This window comes from Heloderma suspectum, chromosome 1 (genome assembly GCF_057233095.1).
Source record: "Heloderma suspectum isolate Gila_16-S chromosome 1, 16-S_ref, whole genome shotgun sequence".
In the NCBI taxonomy this organism is placed as follows: domain Eukaryota; kingdom Metazoa; phylum Chordata; class Lepidosauria; order Squamata; family Helodermatidae; genus Heloderma; species Heloderma suspectum.
Window position 1 is genome coordinate 220,102,628 of NC_139458.1, and position 18,236 is coordinate 220,120,863.

Sequence of the window (18,236 nt, forward strand, 5' to 3'; positions counted from 1 at the left end):
GGAGAAATTTCATAATGCATTGCTGCCGCTCCATTTGCTGTGTGTTGCTGAATTAGATTCCATCAATCTAGCAGATGATTTAAAAAATCCCCTTTTCAGGATGAAGATCTTGTCAAGTGGAAGGCGCTGTTTGAGGAAGTCCCAGCTCTGCTAACTGAGGCAGAAAAAAAGGCATGGATTGGGAAACTGAATGGAGTCTCACTTAGCTCTGATGCATTCTTCCCTTTTAGGGATAATGTGGATAGAGCGAAACGGGTAAGGCTGCGGAGTTGGAGGTGTCTGTCATTGGTGTCATGGGGTGACAAGGACTTGAAGGGCATCTTGTCCAATCAGCTGCTCTTACTCCAGGTGGAAGCCTAGATACATTGGCTACCTGTGATTTGGATTATGTAGGTTAGGACTGCAAGCAAGATGTATCGTGCTGGTGGTGGTTGTGGGCAAGGGCTAGCTTAAATAAACGGAAGGCTAAGATAAAGTAGTCCGGCCGTGCATTGCAGAAGGAAAGAGATCATATCTACCAAACCCAGACCATTTACAATGCACATCTTGCAGCACCTTCCAAAAAGAAAGTCTTGGACTTCTAATACAGAACCTATCTTACCTCCAGCTGGGACAGTCTCTGCCTGAGAAGTGTTGTCAGGTTTCATGGGAACCGCATTCCACTGGATGCTTTGTGCTAAATTGTGCAACATCTAACAAAATGGATGAGTAACCTGGTTATTTTTATCTTCCTTCTTGTTTTCTCATCAGAGTGGAGTCCAGTTCATTGCTGCCCCTTCTGGTTCAGCTGCTGACCAAGTTGTGATCGAAGCCTGCGATGAGCTGGGAATAACACTTATTCATACCAACCTCCGTCTGTTCCACCACTGATGTTCCTCAGGGCCATTGCAGACAGACCCCTTTGCTCATTGGTCTGTGTATTTGTCTCAAGCAATGAAAGCATCCTCTCTAGCAGTTTTTTTTAAACAAGGTCTAAAGATGCACATTCCCTTCAAAATCTGTCTATAACACCCATTGCTTTGAGATGCTAAAGCAAAATAGTTAACCCCTAAAGGCTGTCTTGAAAAATAAATGGACAAAACTGTTGGTAATGTGTCTGAAGTCAAATTCTTTATGCCTTTGAGGCATGGGTGTTGGTTTTATTGGCTTTACGATACACATAATCAATTGATTGTTTAAAAATTACTGTTTTTCATGAACTGGACGTTGTGTGTATTGGGAGCACAGCCAACAACAGAGAAGCACCAAAAGCAGCCAAAAAACAACAAAAGCAATGCAAGATTGCAGAGGCGCCTGTTTATTTTGCACATAACTTGCTCAACGTTTCAGAGAATACCTCCTTCAGGGTCTCGCTAAGGAACAAAACTCCTTATCACTGCACTTTCTGTATTGGGAGCAGACGGTCTTTGTACTTTATATTGGTTGTGTACTGCATTTATCAGTGCGATTGTAACTTCTCCCTCAGTTGATTTCTAGGCTGTGGAAGAATGTCTATAAAGACTTCCATCAGTACGAGTTGTGTTTAACAAGGTGGTTGAGAGTCAGCGTGGTGTAGTGGCGTGAGTGTTGGACTGGGAGGCGGGAGATCCGGGTTCAAGTCCCTACTCAGCCATGGAAGATCACTGGTTGACGTTGGGCCAGTCACAGACTCTCAGCCCAACCTCCCCCATGGGGTTATTGTGAGGATAAAAGGGAGAGGAGGAGGATTATGTATGTCGCTTTGGGTTCCTTAAGGAGGAAAAAAGGTGGGATATAAATGTAATAAATAAATAAATGCAAGTAATGCAGCTTGAAAGGGGTAGGGGTGTGTGCACACATTACTTGTGTAGTTCCTAGGCCCATCATTAAAATCAACTATATTATAAGAATCTTTTGGTGTTCTTTTGCTAGCATGGGACCAACTTTAGGGAAAGCTGCAACCACACCACAAAGGGAATGGCTGAAGAGGACCCTCAGTTTCATTAGGAGGACTATATTTGTTATTATTCTCTTGATTTGGTACTTGATTTTATACCCATCTGTGTTAACCATTTTTTAACACACTTCCCCGCCCCCATATTTTAGAGACTCGTCCTTGTATCTCTGCAGTTTCTAGTACTCTGTAATGTATGCACACTCTCATGATGACAGAAGTGATCAAGGCTTAGGGCTGTGAAGCCTCATCTTTCTAAACTGGAAAAGGTTTACATTTCAACCTCCTTTTGAAACATTGAAATAATAAAGCAAGCTACAAGACAAGCACGGTACTGGTGCTTCGACCTATTATTTTAGAAAGGTGTGCACTTAGCAGGACTCATTAAATGCAAACTGTTTTTAGAGAGATGTATTTTAGGTGATGGAAATAACTTCTGCCATGTTGACAGGGAATATGTAGTAAGAGTAGGTAATTATAGCTAGCAAGGGAAAGGAAATTGGCAGCTTGGTTTCTGGGTTTTTTGTGGGTTTTAAAAAACACCTCCACTGTGAAATATGCTGAAGCAAGTCTTACTGTGATTTTGTTTGCCACAATCAGATGTGCAGTTTGAAAAAAGCACAGCGATTAGACTTCCCTGATGCTTGAGGTTATTTTTAAGTATGAAACAGTACAAAGCAAACAGTATAAATGGCTCCATTCTAAAATATTTTTCTCCAAAAGAGGAGAAAATCAGCTCAAGGCACATCTGTCTCTTGTAGGAAGCGTTTATGGTGTCTAGAGAAGGAATAATCTTAGATACATGATGTGTTTGGCTATGTTGGCCTGTGCATTACCACTAATCTAAACAGCCTTCCCCATCAGAGGGTGTGGGGTTTTTTTTACTGTGAAGCCAGCTGGTTTGCACTATTAAACTGGGAAACAAGAGCTTTCAGTTTACTGTCTATGTCAGCCCTCCTCAACCTGATGCCCTCCAGATCGTTTGGACTACAACACCCAGCACTCCTGGGTGGGGCTGTGGCTCAGTGGTAGAGCCCCTGCTTGGCATGCAGAAGGTCCCAGGTTCAGTCCCCAGCATCTCCAGGTAGGGCTAGGAAGGAATCCTGCCTGGAACCCCAGAGAGCTGCTGCTGCCAGTCAGTGTCAACAATACTGCTCTAGATGGACCCAGGGTCTGACTCTGTAGAAGGCAGCCTCCTATGTTTCTATGTCCCTGTGACCATTGGCCATGCTTCCTGGGGCTGATGGAGTTGATGTCCAAAAAATCTGGAGGACACCAGGTTGGGGAAGGCTGATCTATGTCACAAATCTTCCAGGTCAGCAGCTGCTATGTGGAAGCTCCACCCTACGAACCTCCAAGTCAAACAGTGCTGTCAGATTCCAGGCATGTACTATCCTGCTCAACGGGAATACCCTGCTTTTATGTAACAGTAAATGAGAATGAAATGCAACTGCTTGAGAAAAAAATCTTCAGGCTTTTACTATAGACAGGGCTGGCAGGATCTTTTTATTGTACCAACTTGCGTTGGCTATAAGAAGATGCAAGTGAAGTAGAACTAAGTTTGGGTGGAAGGGCTCCTCCACTCCCACACTACCAGTGTGTCTCTGGCTCATTTCAAGTTATCTGGTGGTGGTGGTTGGCAGGGAAAGTTGACCTGTGTCGGCAGCGCTCTCCTTCCGTCCTTTGAGTGGAAGCACAGAACGGAAGCAGACACAAAATCAGTTTTTCACTCACAGGATTAAACTTGGCCTGACCCATGCAGGGAGCACTTCAGCTAACCGCGGGCTGCATCCTTGCTATTTAGGTCCCTGCAACTGTGCAGCTGGGCCAATGTATGAATTGGGCCTTCGATAGCAGATGCAGATAGAATATTTGCAGTTGCTAGAAACCAACTGTGCGTGTAAAACAAAACAACAACCCCACACTATCCCTTAGTGGGTCTGGACACCAAGCTTGACCTCTCTTAATGGAGAGAAAGTTTTTTTACCGGTGAATTCTCTCAGTCTCCTGGAGGACAGTGGAGGCTAGTGGCTCCAGTTTCAGTGGGGCGGGGAATCCGCTCCTGGTTTCAGTCAACTCTTAAAGGAGGTATCCAAGGTGCTTAGCTCCTTTAGAGTGCTGGCTGGTTCTGACTGAAACCTGGAGTGGATTCACCTCCCCACTGAAACTGGAACCACCAGCCTCCACTGTCCACAAAGTAGAACTCCTTGGTCATAGAAAGCTAGAATTGCAGGGGCCCTTGTATGTATGTATGTAGCTCTATACCGCCCAATAGCCGAAGATCTCTGGGTGGCTCAGTGTAGGCCCTTGTAGGCCGTCTAGCCCCAGCCCTTCGTTGATGTAGTGAATCTAGAGCTAGCGTATCCCCAACAAGTTGCTGCCAGGCCTCTGTTTGACCTCCCAGAGGGAGAACTCCCCTGTTAGGTAATTGGGTCTATTGTTGAATTGCTCTTACTGGCAAAAAAGAACTCTACTGTAATGTAAGCCCACTAGATCTAGTCCTGCCTTCTAGGCAGAGGTGTAGTAGTAAACTCCGAAGGGCAGCTGCTCACCACGACAGCCGCTGCAGCCATGACCCCAAGGAGAGTCTGAACGTTCAGGCAGCAGCATTGATCCATAGTGTAGCAGTTTCTGAGCTTCTCTGCACCATGCTTTTATCCCTCCGCTTTACTGGAGCTTCCAGATGTTTTGTGGGATCAAGATTGGCTTCTTTACACATGCATCCCCTTGCTTTTCTTCAGGGATTTCCTTTCTCTGCAAGTTCTATATGTTTCATTAAACAGCCACTAGATGGCACTGTGGTACAGTGCAATTGCACAGTTTACATGCAGTAATATCAAGCATCCCAGATTTAATACCACTTTTTCCCCATGAAGGGAAAAGCCGCAATATTGGTTACAAAGGACAGGAGAGGCCCTGGAGGTTGACAACGTTGCGTAAAGGACCCGCAAACTTCCCTGAGTGAACAGTCATGACCACACAATAAAAACAGTGTGTAGAGAAGCCCTTCATCTCCTCCAAGACCAGGCCCTTTGTAAATCTAATGGGTCTTGATTGCCCATTCAAGACCAAGCCCCCCCCCCGCCCCCCCCATCCTTTGCATTACAACAAGGAACAATATATTTTGCTGGGAAAAATTGTTTTCCCCCTAGCTACTGTGAGGATTGCAGTGAAGCTTGGAGAGAAAATGGAATTCTTAGAGGGGAGTGGGGTGGCTGATGACCTCAGTGTCTCTGCTAATAAAAAAAGAGCTGGCACTGCATCTGTATGAGCCCTGACTCCTCTACACCATTGCTTCTGGGGCAGCAGAGAACAAGTCTTTGCCCTCTTCCGTGTGACAGCCCCTTAGGTGCGACCATGCTTCTTCTCAGTCTTCTCCAGGTGAACCAAATTTATTATTTTTATTTATTTATTTATTACATTTATATCCTGCCTTTTCTCCTCCTCAAGGAACCCAAGGTGGCGTACATAGGCCTCTCCATTTTATCCTTGCAACAGCAAGCCTGTGAGGCAGGCTGGGCTGAGAGTCTGTGACTGGCCCAGAGTCACCCAGTGAGCTTCCGTGGCTGAGTGGGGACTAGAACCCGGATCTCCCGCCTCCCAGTCCAGCACTCTCGCCACTACGCCACGCTGGCTCTCATACCCAGTACATTCAACCTTTTCTTATTTATTTCCATACTGCTCACTATCCTCATTGTCTTCCTCTGAATCCCTTTAGATTTGTCTGTCCTTAAAGTGCAGCACTCAGACGGGACACACATGTAGTCCAGTTCAGATCTGACTAGCGCAGACAAGTGGGACCACGGGCTATACTTCCTGGAAGATGGGCTGGTGGCAATGGACGGGTTGCACCTCACAAAGGCTGGGAAGAATGTGTTTGGCCACAGCATGAAGAACTTCATCGGGAGGGCTTTAAACTGAATCCTACGGGGAAGGGAGACGTAAAGTTGGGGGTAACAATGAACGAAGGCTCATGCACCACAACGGAGAGAATAGCTCTAATAGCACCCATTAATAGTCTTCACAAACATGTAGGAAGAAAGCCAGACTATGAAGCACATGGTCTTCGATGTCTATATACTAATGCCCAGATTATGGGAACAAACAGAATGAACTTGGACTCTTAATACAGGAGGGAAATTATGACTTGATAGGTGTAACTGAGACTTGGTGGGATGACTCTCATGATTGGAATACAGCAATTGAAGGCTATAACTTGTTCAAAAAGAACAGGAGGAACAGAAAGGGAGGTGGGGTTGCACTGTATGTGAAAAATACATATCTCTGCAGAGAAATACAGGAGGAGGAGCTTGGTAGCCCCATCGAGAGCATCTGGATCAAAATAAATGGAGCAAAGAATAAAAGGAACCTGGTGGTCAGAGTCTACTGACTTGTGAAATTCCTGACTTGTGTGGCGGATAACTTCCTCCTACAGAAAGTAGAGGAAGGAACTAGAGGATCGGCTATCCTTGACTTGATCCTAACCGACAGAGATGACTTCGTGGATAAAGTAGCAGTTACAGGAACTCTGGGGGAAAGCGACCATGTTATACTTGAGTTCTTGGTTCTAAAGGAAGCAAAAGCCGAGTGTAGCCAAATGCGTACCCTGGAGTTTAGGAAAGCTGATGTTAATAAACTCAGAACGATGGTAAGTAAGGTCCCATGGCAAGCGACTAACGAGAAAGGAAGTCCAAGATGGGTGGGAGTTTTTAAAAAGAAATTCTCATGGCATAATTACAAACAATTCCAACAAGAAGAAAAGGTGGAAGACAACAGAAGAAGCCAATGTGGCTTCACAAAAAGCTTAGAGATGATCTGCAAACAAAAAAGGACACATACAGGAAGTGGAAGGAAGGCCAAGCAACAAAGGAAGAGTACAGGCAGGTAGCACAGAATTGCAGGGATGGCGTCAGGAAGGCTAAAGCTGAGAATGAGCTGAGGTTAACAAGGGATGCTAAAAGCAACAAAAAGGCTTTCTTCAGATACGTGCATAGTAAAAGACAGAGGAAAGAAATCGTGGTTCAGCTATTAAATAAGGATGGCAAAATGATAACGGATGACAAAGGCAGAAGTGCTCAATTCCTGCTTTGGCTCAGTCTTCTCCCAAAAGAGGGTCTATGACCCTCCTGGCAAAGGCTGAAGGGGCAGGATTGCAGCTTCAGATCGGTCAAGGAACACCTAATTACTTTGAGTTCAGCTCTCCAGGGCCAGATGAACTGCATCCTAGAGTAATAAAGGAACTGGCAGAATTGCTCTCGGAACCACTGTCTATTATCTTTGAGCAATCATGGAGGACAGGTGAAGTGCCAGATGACTGGAGGAGGGCTAATGTTATCCCTATCTTCAAAAAGGGTTAAAAGGAGGAATCTGGGAACTACAGACCAGTCAGTCTGACATCAATCCCTGGGAAAATGCTGGAGCAGACGATAAAGCAATCCATCTGTAAGCATCTTCAAAACAGTGCAGTGATTACTCGAAGCCAACATGGATTTGTCAAGAACAAATCCTGCCAGACAAACCTGATCTCATTTTTTGATCAAGTAACCTCCCTTGTGGACTGTGGGAATGCTGTGGACATAATATACATCAACTTCAGCAAAGCTTTTGACAAAGTGCCCCATGATATCCTGATGAGTAAATTAGCTCAAAGTGGGCTAGATGAAACAACGATCCAGTGGATCCACAGCTGGCTACAGAATTGGACTCAAAGAGTGCTTCTCAATGGGATCTTCTCAAACTTGGGAGAGGTAGTGAGCAGGGTATCGCAGGGCTCAGTCCTGGGCCCAGTGCTCATCAACATTTTTATTAATGACTTGGACAAGGAGGTGCAAGGAATGCTGATCAGATTTGCAGATGACACAAAATTGGGCAGAATAGCTAATACCTTGGAAGACAGAAACAGAATTCAAAGTAATCTTGATAGATTGGACAAGCTGGAGAGGGTTCAGAGGAGAGCAACAAAGATGATCAGGGGACTAGAAACAAAGCCCTATGAAGAGAGACTGAAAGAACTGGGCATGTTTAGCGTTGAGAAGACTGAGGGGAGATAGGATAGCGCTCTTCAAGTACTTGAAAGCTTGTCACAGAGAGGAAGGCCAGGATCTCTTCTCAATCATCCCAGAGTGCAGGACACAGAATAATGGGCTCAAGTTACAGGAAGCCAGATTCCGGCTGAACATCAGGAGAAATTTCCTGACTGTTAGAACAATACGACAATGGAACCAATTCCCTAGGGAGGTGGTGGGATCTCCCACACTGGAGGCATTCAAGATGAGGCTGGACAGCCACCTGTCAGGGATGCTCTGACTTGGATTCCTGCCTTGAGCAGGGGGTTGGACTCCATGGTCTTGTAGGCCCCTTCCAACTCTACTATTCTATGATTCTATGTGGAGTTACTTCCCATGACTTGGAAATAGATTCTGTTTGTGCACCTAAAGTCATATTAGCCTTTTTTGCAGCTACATCTCACTGCAGATGTTAAGCTTGTGATCAATTACAATTCCGCGATCCTTTTCACATCAGCTGCTAGCAGGTCACATCTGCTGCTGCCGAGTTCCACGTCTTCAACCTGCGCATGTATGTCTGGGGCAGGAAAGTTGTGCTTATATGCAGAATTTTACATTTGTTTCTTAATTTCATTTTGCTAGTTTCAGCCCAGTTTTCCATTCTATCAAGGTCATTTTGAATTTTATTCCTGTTTTCTGAGGTGTCGCCCACAAATTTGATATTCTTCCACCCCTTTATGTAAGTCATTGACAGAAAAAAACAGTTGTAGAGCACTAGGCCCAGGACAGAGCCCCACGGCAGTCCACTCAAAACCTCCCCCCAGTTTGATGAGTCATTGATGAACACTCTTTTGGGTATGGTTTCTCCAATCAGCTGTGAATACACCTAACAGTATTCTCATCTAGCCCACATTTAACCAGTCATTGAAGCACAGGTGGTTAATACACATTTTCAGGAAAAGCCAGCAAAGGGCGAATGTTGACATCTATAAAAGGTATACTTAAGCATTTCCTAACTTCTGAAGTATGCAGTAAGTCAAACTTCCCATTTCTCTTATTTAGTATTCAAGCTGCTCTTTCCAGTTATGCAGCTAGAAATGGCATTTCGTTTGTAAATGCATTGTATTGAGTGTGAACATTGACAGCTATACTCCTGCTAAGTGTCTTCTCCAACACTAATTTGCAGTACATCAGCACACCCTGGGAGCACTACATCGATGAAACAAAGTCATGAGATACAAGGCTACTTCTCACTCTAGAGCAGTCAGCAAATCATTTGGTGATTATTTGGCCTGGCTTCATCCATACCACGTTTGCCTTAGAGGTCAAACCACTTTCTAGAAGCTATCCAGATTAGAAGAAGTGGTGAACTGGCCTTTACAAAATAAAAACAAATATACTGTAGAACTTCAAATAAAAGTCTATGCTAAACTGAATCTGCCTTTTAGATGACAGCATTGCCAGGATTAAATATTGTTTCAAGGATTGCAAACACAGTTTTGGTGACAGCAACCTATGGGACAAGAGGACAACTGTAATGTTAACAGTAATTTGATCCAGATTGTATGTTGTAATTCTAATGATCTCTGCATTCATTGCATTAGCATTTATTAGTAGCCCTCATTGCAATCTTGACTTTACAGGGTTTTTTAGCTGCTGACCTTGGGTTGAATCCAGTACTGTCAATTCCACTGATGAAGCAGTTCTATTTGCAGAATTGGGAGGGAGCAATTGCCACTTCTCTTCACCCACCCCGTCAGCCCCCTCAAATAATTCAGAGCAGGTTTTCGGGGAGTGCAGAGGGCTGCAGCAGAGATGTGAAAGGGAGGAAGTCCCATTGTGCTTGTGGATTTCTGCTAGCGCAACACTGGATTTAACTCCTTGTGTTTAATGTTTTGACCAAAGGTGGTTGAGAGCATAGGCTGCCCGTTGCAATTTCTCAGGTATGCCACTGCCCAATCCTTTAAAAGTGAGAATTAGAACCACTGGGATTGAAGCGTCAATATTTCATAAATTCCAGCCCCTCCTCTTGCCCTAAAGCAGAATCTTCTCCAGACATTGGCCCTTTCCGAGCTAAACTCACATGGTCCAGATCACAGTGGGCCATGAGTAGAGAATAGGAACAAACAAGACAGAGCAGAGGGAAGACTTGCACAAGGTAGGCTCTTTGTGCTGTGTTCTATCACAAAGCCCATGCATATTTTGCATATGGACTCTGCCCCATCTTTGCTCTGGTATGTTCTAAGCAATCTTGCCTCACCTGTTTCTTAAGGCAAGTGCCTTCCCTTATTCTATCCTCAGGAAGGAGATTTCCTTTTCTTCATCAGCTACGGCAGGTCTGTGTGATGTGCAATTCTGAGTCTGTGTGATGTTGGAGTGTTAGACTGGGGCAACTTAGGTTCAGATTTCCACTCTGCCATGAAGCTCAATGGGTGACCTTGGTTCAATTCCCAGCTTTCAGCCTAATTTACCTCACAGGGTTGTTGTGAGGTTAAAATGGACAGGGGGACATGTATCTCATCCTGCATTGCTTGGAGGAAGGGTAGGATAAACATCTTACCTAAAAAATTGAAAGGGAGCATTAGTCTATGAGGAAGTAACTTTATGGTTAATTGGTATCTAGCATCCCTGTGTTAGTGGACGCCGAATTCAATGTTTCTCTGCTCCTGGGCTGAACAACACTAACCAAGAAAGGAAGGAAAAGCAACTTGACACACAGCTGGTTTGTAAATCTTTTTATTAAAAGAGTTGTCTCCCACAGTAGTAAAGCTTTGGCACTTACAGTATAAAAAATAATCACTGATCATAATTATACCAAATTCCTCTGTCAACAGTGTACTAAATGTCTTTAATATATTTTCCTGTAGAAAAACACTGAGGCAGGAAGGAGCAAGGGAAGGAAGATCAATGTTGATAAATAACAGTACGAAATACAAACATACCGCTTGGGAAAGAAATTAGGATCATTTAGAAAGGTTTAGGACTGTGCATATTTTAAATATCACAGTGATGGGGTGTGCAGTTCCTATCGGTAGCTGCACAATTAGGTGAACTTAGAATTCTGGATTTTCATTCATTCTTTCCTGTGGCAGGGGGAGCCCTTTCTCCCATCCCTTATGGGTCCCATTGTGTATGTTTACCGATTGCTGAGCAATTTGAGTTAGTATGAGTTGTCTTGGGGGGAGGGGGAAGATACTGAATGGCACCGAAACACTTTGAGCAAAAACAGACAATATACAGCTATCGGTTGTGAAGAGAAGTCTTGAGACGCTCCAAGAGTGGCCTCCCTTGGAGAAGCTGTGAATTGAGCAAAAGCTGAGAAAGGGACTTTGGCCACCCTAAGAAAGATCTGCTTTTTGTTAGCAGTATTCTAGAGTGGATGGTCTTGGCAAGTAGACTCTTCCTGGCTGATATTAAATCCTGATGGGTGTTAATCTCCTCGTCGATTTTGTGTGTCTGATTGTAGATGTAAAGGATAGAAGCACTCAATTGGACAATGGACATTCTGCTGGAAGGAACATTGAGGAGGAAAATTAGTGTTCCCAACTCTACAAGGCAGCAAATATCTTGCTCAGCCAGATCACAGGCAACTTGCATTTGTTCTCAATTCACACTGAGGGCTCTTGACCTGGGGTGGAGGGATTTGGGGTGGCAACAGCTACTGGTGCAATCCCTAGTCAGAAGATAAACTGAACACCGCAATTCCAGCTAGGGATTACAACTCAGTGCACTGAATCTTCAACTGGGGTGCAGTGCCGTTCCACTGTAGAGAATGGAAAACTTCCCATCTCATTCACCAAAGAGATGGCTCAGTTGGCTTACCTTGATGCTACTAAACTTGAAACTGGTTGAATAGACGTCCTCTCTCAGCACAACCCTCATTTGAGTATCTGTCTTCTCCCCCAACACTCCCTGGCATCTCATGGGAGGTTTATGACAGTCAGGCTAAGAAGGCCCGATTTAAAATAGGAGCCTACTCACAAAGCTACACCTCCCAGAAGTCACAGCAGAAAGCTATAGCAGTCTGGTGTAAAACTTCTTTAGGCTGGTAGAAGGCCCACGGAATGGACTGGAAGCATTAGATCAAGGAGGACAAACGTCAAGCTTCTAGGATCTACTTTATGTTTTACTAGAACCCTCAAGATCCACCAACTGAGCCAGGTGCAGAAGATACACAATTAGAATTAAGGACAGGGTGGCTCTGAGCAGCTGCTGAGCACAAGGATTGTTGTATTTTGAAAGTACCAGAGCTGAGCTCACAGGCCTTCCACACAAAAACCCATAACTAGTTACCCACAAGCTTCATTTTAGGAGAGTTGTGTGTGGGAGGAGACATTTCGTTGTTCCTGTTCTTAAACAACTGGAATTCAGAAATCGTCGTTGATCACTAGAGATCTGCCAGTAGCTCCCAAGCTACCTTCTGCCTACTCCTGCATTAGATGACGAAGCTAAGCAGCTATGAATCTGATCAGATTCTTGGATGGGAGACCGCTAGAAGCCCCATGTACAAGCAGGACAGAAATGTGATAAATAGGAGGGCTCAGTACAGTGGGTATAAGTTGCCCAACTAGTGGAAAACTACAAGCAATTTGCATCCTTGGCAACAGTATCGAGCAGTGTGTAACAGCCACATGTTGTCAGATGGATGGCAATGCGATACTTACAGTATTTGTGGTTTCTCGCTGTCTCTCCGAATACTGTGAATAGGTGTGACCAGGAGAACTTTCAGGTGAGGATGCAACACCAGGTCTACGGCAGTTGTCACATCGCCAGCCCTTTTTTAAAACAACAACAACAGCACACTACATGTCACACATGAGCTACTAAACAAAATGTTTTAATGATGTATTAGTTAATCTTCAACAAGTTTGTCCCTGCTATAATGGTACTGAAAGCAGCATTTCAAAACAGCATATGGTAGTGGCAGTGTGTATCCTGAAGTAGAACAGCCAACTAAATGAAGAGGTTGATAGGCTTGATATGACTATACGAGGGTGTGCATATGTTATCTGGCCCTTAATTATTCTTTTTGATTCAGAGAAGGTCCATGCATACAGGAAAAGTTTGGGCTAATTTAACTCAGTGGGAATTAAGGAGCCCTAACTGTGTGCAGGATTGCAATATTAGGAGGCAGAGGTGCTGATACCATTTTAAGGACGAGAAATGTGTTCACAGCATGGGCTTAAATGAGATGGATGGACAACAGGTGCATGGATCAATTGGGACATCATATCATTTCAGCAATCGCTGAAGCTATCCAAATGAAGGACATGTTAGGACACTTGAATTTTAGCAGGTAGGACGAGTAGTGTCATCCAGGCAGCTCCTAATAACCCTTCTACAATGTTGCAAATACCTGTTTCTAAAAATTGTGGTTGCTGTGACTTGAATGTGGCTGTAGAACAAACCAAAAGGGCACAAATGCCACAGATTTTGCTCTCTTCTGACCTCCCCTTTAATAATTTCATTTGACATTCTGGCTACCTTTAAATTCCTCTTAAAATGTGATGAACTCTCTGAATATAAAACCACTAAAATCTAAATCCTCCCTAAAATCTGTCAGGATTCTGAGACAATGTCATCTTTTCTCCTTTTATCCCTCTCTCAGGCTGTGCCCCTGACCATAGCACCTACCACACATCATAGCACAGATACAGAAATGCCTACCTGCTGCCCTCCATAGCAAGTACAAGAGCAGATGGCCCCAAGGTATTCTTTCTGCCACTGCTCTCCTACTCGGTACATCTGGCCTTCATCATAACAAGTTGCTTCATCTACAAAAAAAGAATTGGAAAAACAGTGTTTTGTTAACTAGCATATACTTTGTCACTGTAGGGTCAATAGATCTCCAATATGACATCCACCTTAAAGCATTGCAAAACTCTTCTAGGAAGTTCCTAAACAATCCAGAGGTATTGTCAATGCAGGCATGATTTTGTTTAGGTCTCCTCCTCCTGCCACCCTATCACAAAAGGGGCAGAGAGAAAGAAAAGAAAACTTCACCCTAATGTTGTCACTTTATAGCAAGAGTGGGGAATCCATGATCCTCCAGATGATGTTGCTCCAACTCCCATCAGCCCCAGCCAGCAAGGCGAATGGTCAGGGATGATGGGAATTGTACTCCAACAGTATCTGGAGGGGCAGAGTTTCTCCACCCCTGTTTTATGGCTTGCAGCACAGGCATCACAGCCATGGGTTGTATCCAAAGTTAAGTCTATCTTAAGTCTCATTCATTTCATTGGGTCTAGTGTAACATTGGACTGACACTGAACCCAGTGAGTTGATGGTGGTTTCTGTAGGGAGGAAGCTCCATTCTGGTGGCAGCAACAGGATTTTTTTGCCTGTGCATTCTGGAGCACAAGGAATGAGCAGCCCTATCCGGACCGCCCTCATTATACATAACTGCTGTTCTTGTTCAGGAAAACCTATGGTAGAAAAGAAAAGAAAAAGTTCTGCAGTTCAGGAATCAAACCCCCACTCGTCATACTTGAGACATTTTCATCTGACTATTTTGAATTCAGAAAACCCCACCACCACATTTCCACTTTAGGTACCTTTCATGGCAAGTACACAACCAAAGAGATCATACTGCACAATGAAAGAGCACAGGACATGTTATTTTTATACATCAAGAACGGTACTGTCCATACATACGAGGTTCACACTTAAATTCTCCTTTTCCGTTTCCAAGGCAAGTGCAGCTCATCATCTGTCCGTTCTCTCCCTGCCTGTCCCACTTCTCGCCAATCTTATAGTTAACGCCATTGTCATGACACCATTCTGGATGAAACAAAGGAATGACACATCAGTAGAGGAAAGCTGAATCATCTGGAACTTCAGCCTCTCTTGAGCAATATTTGGAAACATGCTGGAGGTCTACTGGGGCTTGGGCCACCTAGAGAAGCCTGTTATGTTTGTAAATGAGGCTGTTATGCAAAACTATATTTTAACTACGACGACAGAGCTCCTCTCCAGAGATCACAAAAGTCAATTGACAGCTAGATAGGGATTGGAGATCAAAGGAGAGCTTGATTACATGTTTAGTATCCAAAAATTATTATTGCTCTGTTGGACAACAGTCCCTGCCTATGCAAGCAAGAATTCAAGTGTGTTTTAGCCACATCCATTTGCTGCTACTTTCCACAGTACCCTGACCTGTATGCAACCCTGCAACTATTTACACCCTTGCCCCACAGTGAGACAAGACCACTTGATCTTGCTAGGGGTTCACATCAACCCTGGGATATAAGAACAAATTAGATAATGAAGTGAATTCAAGAGGGTTGTTAACATTATTTTAGCAAGCCCTAATAGACCAAACGCCGCTGTGATATATGGGGGGTGGGGGCAGGAAATGCAGGCTATAATTCACAGAACGTTCCAAGACAATTTATGTTTAAGCCGATTTTCTCAGATTGTATCAGCCTTTATCTGGTGGATTTGGCAGTCAGTATCTAACAATAGGAGTGTTTGCCTGTAATGCTAAACTATGGTTTAGCACTACATTCAAGAGCAGAAAGGAGCCCACAGGAAGACATGGCATGCCCCCCTCCCTTCCTCCCATGTGACTGGGAGGAGTGAAAAACCAGAATTCAGTTTCACTTTAGTGGATTCTTGGCTTGTCTTTATGTGCAAAGCAGAAATTGTAGTTTAAAAAAAACTAGTTAGCTGCTAAACAAGCCATCAACAAACACTGTGTTGCTTGCTGGCTTGTTTAACAAATGAAATTTTATTTTAAACCACAATTCCTGGTTCTCACATAATGAAAAACCAAGAATCTGCTAAAGCAAAACTGAATTTTGGCTTATCCCTCCTTCCAGTCACATGGGAGGAGAGGGGAGGGGGACCGCATGAGCCTGGCATGGACTCCTTTTGGCTCATGAATGTAGCCCTCAAATACGGTTAGCGTTCTGTACGAAAGCTCTGCCAAACACACAGACAGAGAAAAATACTAGAGATGTCTTATTTCATCTGACAAAAATATAAGAATACAAATCAGAATAATCACTAAAGTACAAAGTCTTGAAACAAAACTTACCAATTTGTAAACCAGAGTTAGTGTCTGGGCATTACTTTATTTAGTTTATGCCGGGCACAGCAAGAATATGTCAGATACAGCTTGAGAATAGTGTGCCTAAAATTTCAGAGATGGAGCCAAACGGACACAAGAAACTACTCACTTGAAGAGTCACATCTGAAGTGTCCACTGCCAAGGCCTAAACACTGGCACCAGAGTTTAAATCCAGTTTCAGACATCCTTTCCCATTCATCCCCAACAGAGTAGAAAGAGCCAGTGGAAGTATCGTAACATGAGTCATCTGCGGGTTGGTTCAATCTTTCAGAAACTGGAAAGCAAAGAGAATAAGAATTTGTATGACAACATGCAGCATCTCTCAGAATACAATTGTTCCCTTGCTCCCAAAGGCGACCAGTAATAATGAAGCCTCCTTACACTAACAAATAGATCTTTCTGTTTTCATAATTATTTGAGATCAGGTTATGGTTTGCAGTTCTCCACTTAAGCAGGCTTCCTCTCCCCCAGGTTCCTTGAACACTTCTCCACGTGCTGTTTCTTGAATCAGTGGTTCCCAATCACTATTACAACACACACACCCATTACCCCAATTCTAACCAAGTTTACATGGGCGTAAGAGCGACTGATTTCAGTAGGAGTACAACCCTAGACATGCCTACTCTGATGTAAGTCCCACTGAGTTCAGTGGAGCTTACTCCCAGACAAGTGCGTATAGGATTGTAGCTTTTCCAAACAGTATGCTTGCAACTGTAGCCTACATCAAGAAACACACACACACACACACACACACACACAAAGACTAATCTGGAACCTTATTCTCTTCACTGCTGGGAAAGGCTCCCATGGTGTGTAGTAGAAACAAGAAAACCCCTTCCCACACTGACACAGAGTCACCAAACCAGGGCTTTAGGAGGGTGAAAAAGATCACAGAGAAGGGCAAGAATTAAGGCCACATAAACCTGTGCTCCATCTCAGAAGAAAGCACCCTACGAGAAAACAGGTTGCCTCAGCTGCTTTTTCTCAGCCGCAAACAGGCAGCAGAGGGTAGGCGAGGAAGTGATGACACCCCTGCTTTTCATGCAGAATGTCCCCGGTTCAATGTCCAGCATCTCCAGGTAGGCCTAGGAAAGACTCCTCCTGTCTGAAACCCTGGAGATCTGTTGCCTGTCTGTGTATACTAAACTAGGAGGCAGCTTCTGCAAATGACACTTCAAGTATTTTCACTGGGGATCATGGAGCTTAATGACAAGTTGCTTGATCCCCAACAGGAACTTAAACTTGGGAAAAGTCATTCCCAGCCACTCTCCTGTGCACTGCTGCCAATTCCCCCTCTCATTTGATAGGGGTTTTTTGTTTTATTTTTACTTGAGAAGGGGGACGGCAGGGAGGACAGGGAGATGCATTGGTGGGGTGCAGGATGAGTTCCAATTGTGAGCTTCTGCTCTTTTGAATACTCACCCCACCTCTGTGGTGATTGTGTGTACTATACCATTTCAGACTGGAGGTGGGGGAAGGGGTCACCTGATTTAATCCTTTCCATATAGAAAACTAACAAGTCAGGAAAATGGTTCCTAGTTTAGCCTTCACCTTGACTTGACTGGTTTTTGTGTGGAGAAAACGTTTTTGTATGGATGACATTCAGTCCTATGAGCGCTTGCCACTGGCATTCTGAAGCAGTACGGCCCAGACATAGGATGAACACTTCAGGCAGAACTACATCACAGTGACAGGCCTAACGCCTGTTAACAAGTCCAAGGCTGAGGTGGGTGCTGAACCCAGTTTGCTGTTATATCCAACAGGGATCCCTCCATCCCATATCTCATTTACTATTTTCAAGTAACTGTTTTATTTAGTGTATAGGTAATTATTAAACAGATTATGGAGTTAATTAAGGACTGGCATAGCACAGGAGAGGGCCAGGATTTTGGGGACACTGCTGGGTAAGCAGAAGGGTCCAATACATCAGGAGTAGTTCAAGTCCCAGCTCCTGATCAATGGAAGAACCATTCAGCTTCATTTCAGTTCAAGACTTCCTCTTGGCAACCACCATGTAGGCTGCAATCCTGACTTGGGAGTAACTCAGTGGGACTTACTTCTGAGTAAATATGCATAGAAATGTGCTGTAAATCACAGTTTAGGGAAGACAAATCCTTTCACCCACCAGGCCCAGGATGAAGCAGAAGGTCCAGTTTGCCTATTCAGCAGAGGGACTGGCTGCAGTAGAACAAGGGAGACCTTGGTTCAAATCCCCACTCAGCCATGGAGCTCACTGGGTAACTTTGGA

General features: G+C 44.2%; 2 protein-coding genes across 12 annotated transcripts in view; one reads left to right on the forward strand and one right to left on the reverse strand.

Moving 5' to 3' along the window:
• Window positions 1-1,086, forward strand: part of ATIC (5-aminoimidazole-4-carboxamide ribonucleotide formyltransferase/IMP cyclohydrolase) — a 41,614-nt gene extending 40,528 nt beyond the window's left edge. For all 3 annotated transcript variants that reach the window (XM_084819413.1, XM_084819402.1, XM_084819422.1), the window contains 2 exons: window positions 100-255; window positions 751-1,086. In XM_084819413.1, the coding sequence (XP_084675539.1) occupies window positions 100-255; window positions 751-870 (276 nt within the window). In that variant the 3' untranslated portion in view covers window positions 871-1,086. The remainder of the gene's footprint in view (window positions 1-99; window positions 256-750) is intronic.
• A 9,551-nt stretch (window positions 1,087-10,637) lies between these two features.
• Window positions 10,638-18,236, reverse strand: part of FN1 (fibronectin 1) — a 93,734-nt gene continuing 86,135 nt past the window's right edge. For 6 of the 9 annotated variants that reach the window (XM_084819508.1, XM_084819499.1, XM_084819489.1 and 3 more), the window contains 5 exons: window positions 16,098-16,262; window positions 14,572-14,697; window positions 13,585-13,691; window positions 12,582-12,692; window positions 10,638-11,422 (listed from right to left, as the gene is read on the reverse strand). In XM_084819508.1, coding sequence (XP_084675634.1) covers window positions 11,348-11,422; window positions 12,582-12,692; window positions 13,585-13,691; window positions 14,572-14,697; window positions 16,098-16,262 — 584 coding nt within the window. In that variant the 3' untranslated portion in view covers window positions 10,638-11,347. Of the gene's footprint in view, window positions 11,426-12,581; window positions 12,693-13,584; window positions 13,692-14,571; window positions 14,698-16,097; window positions 16,263-18,236 lie in introns of all 9 variants that reach the window. The other 3 variants (XM_084819480.1, XM_084819452.1, XM_084819435.1) reach the window with 1 other exon arrangement.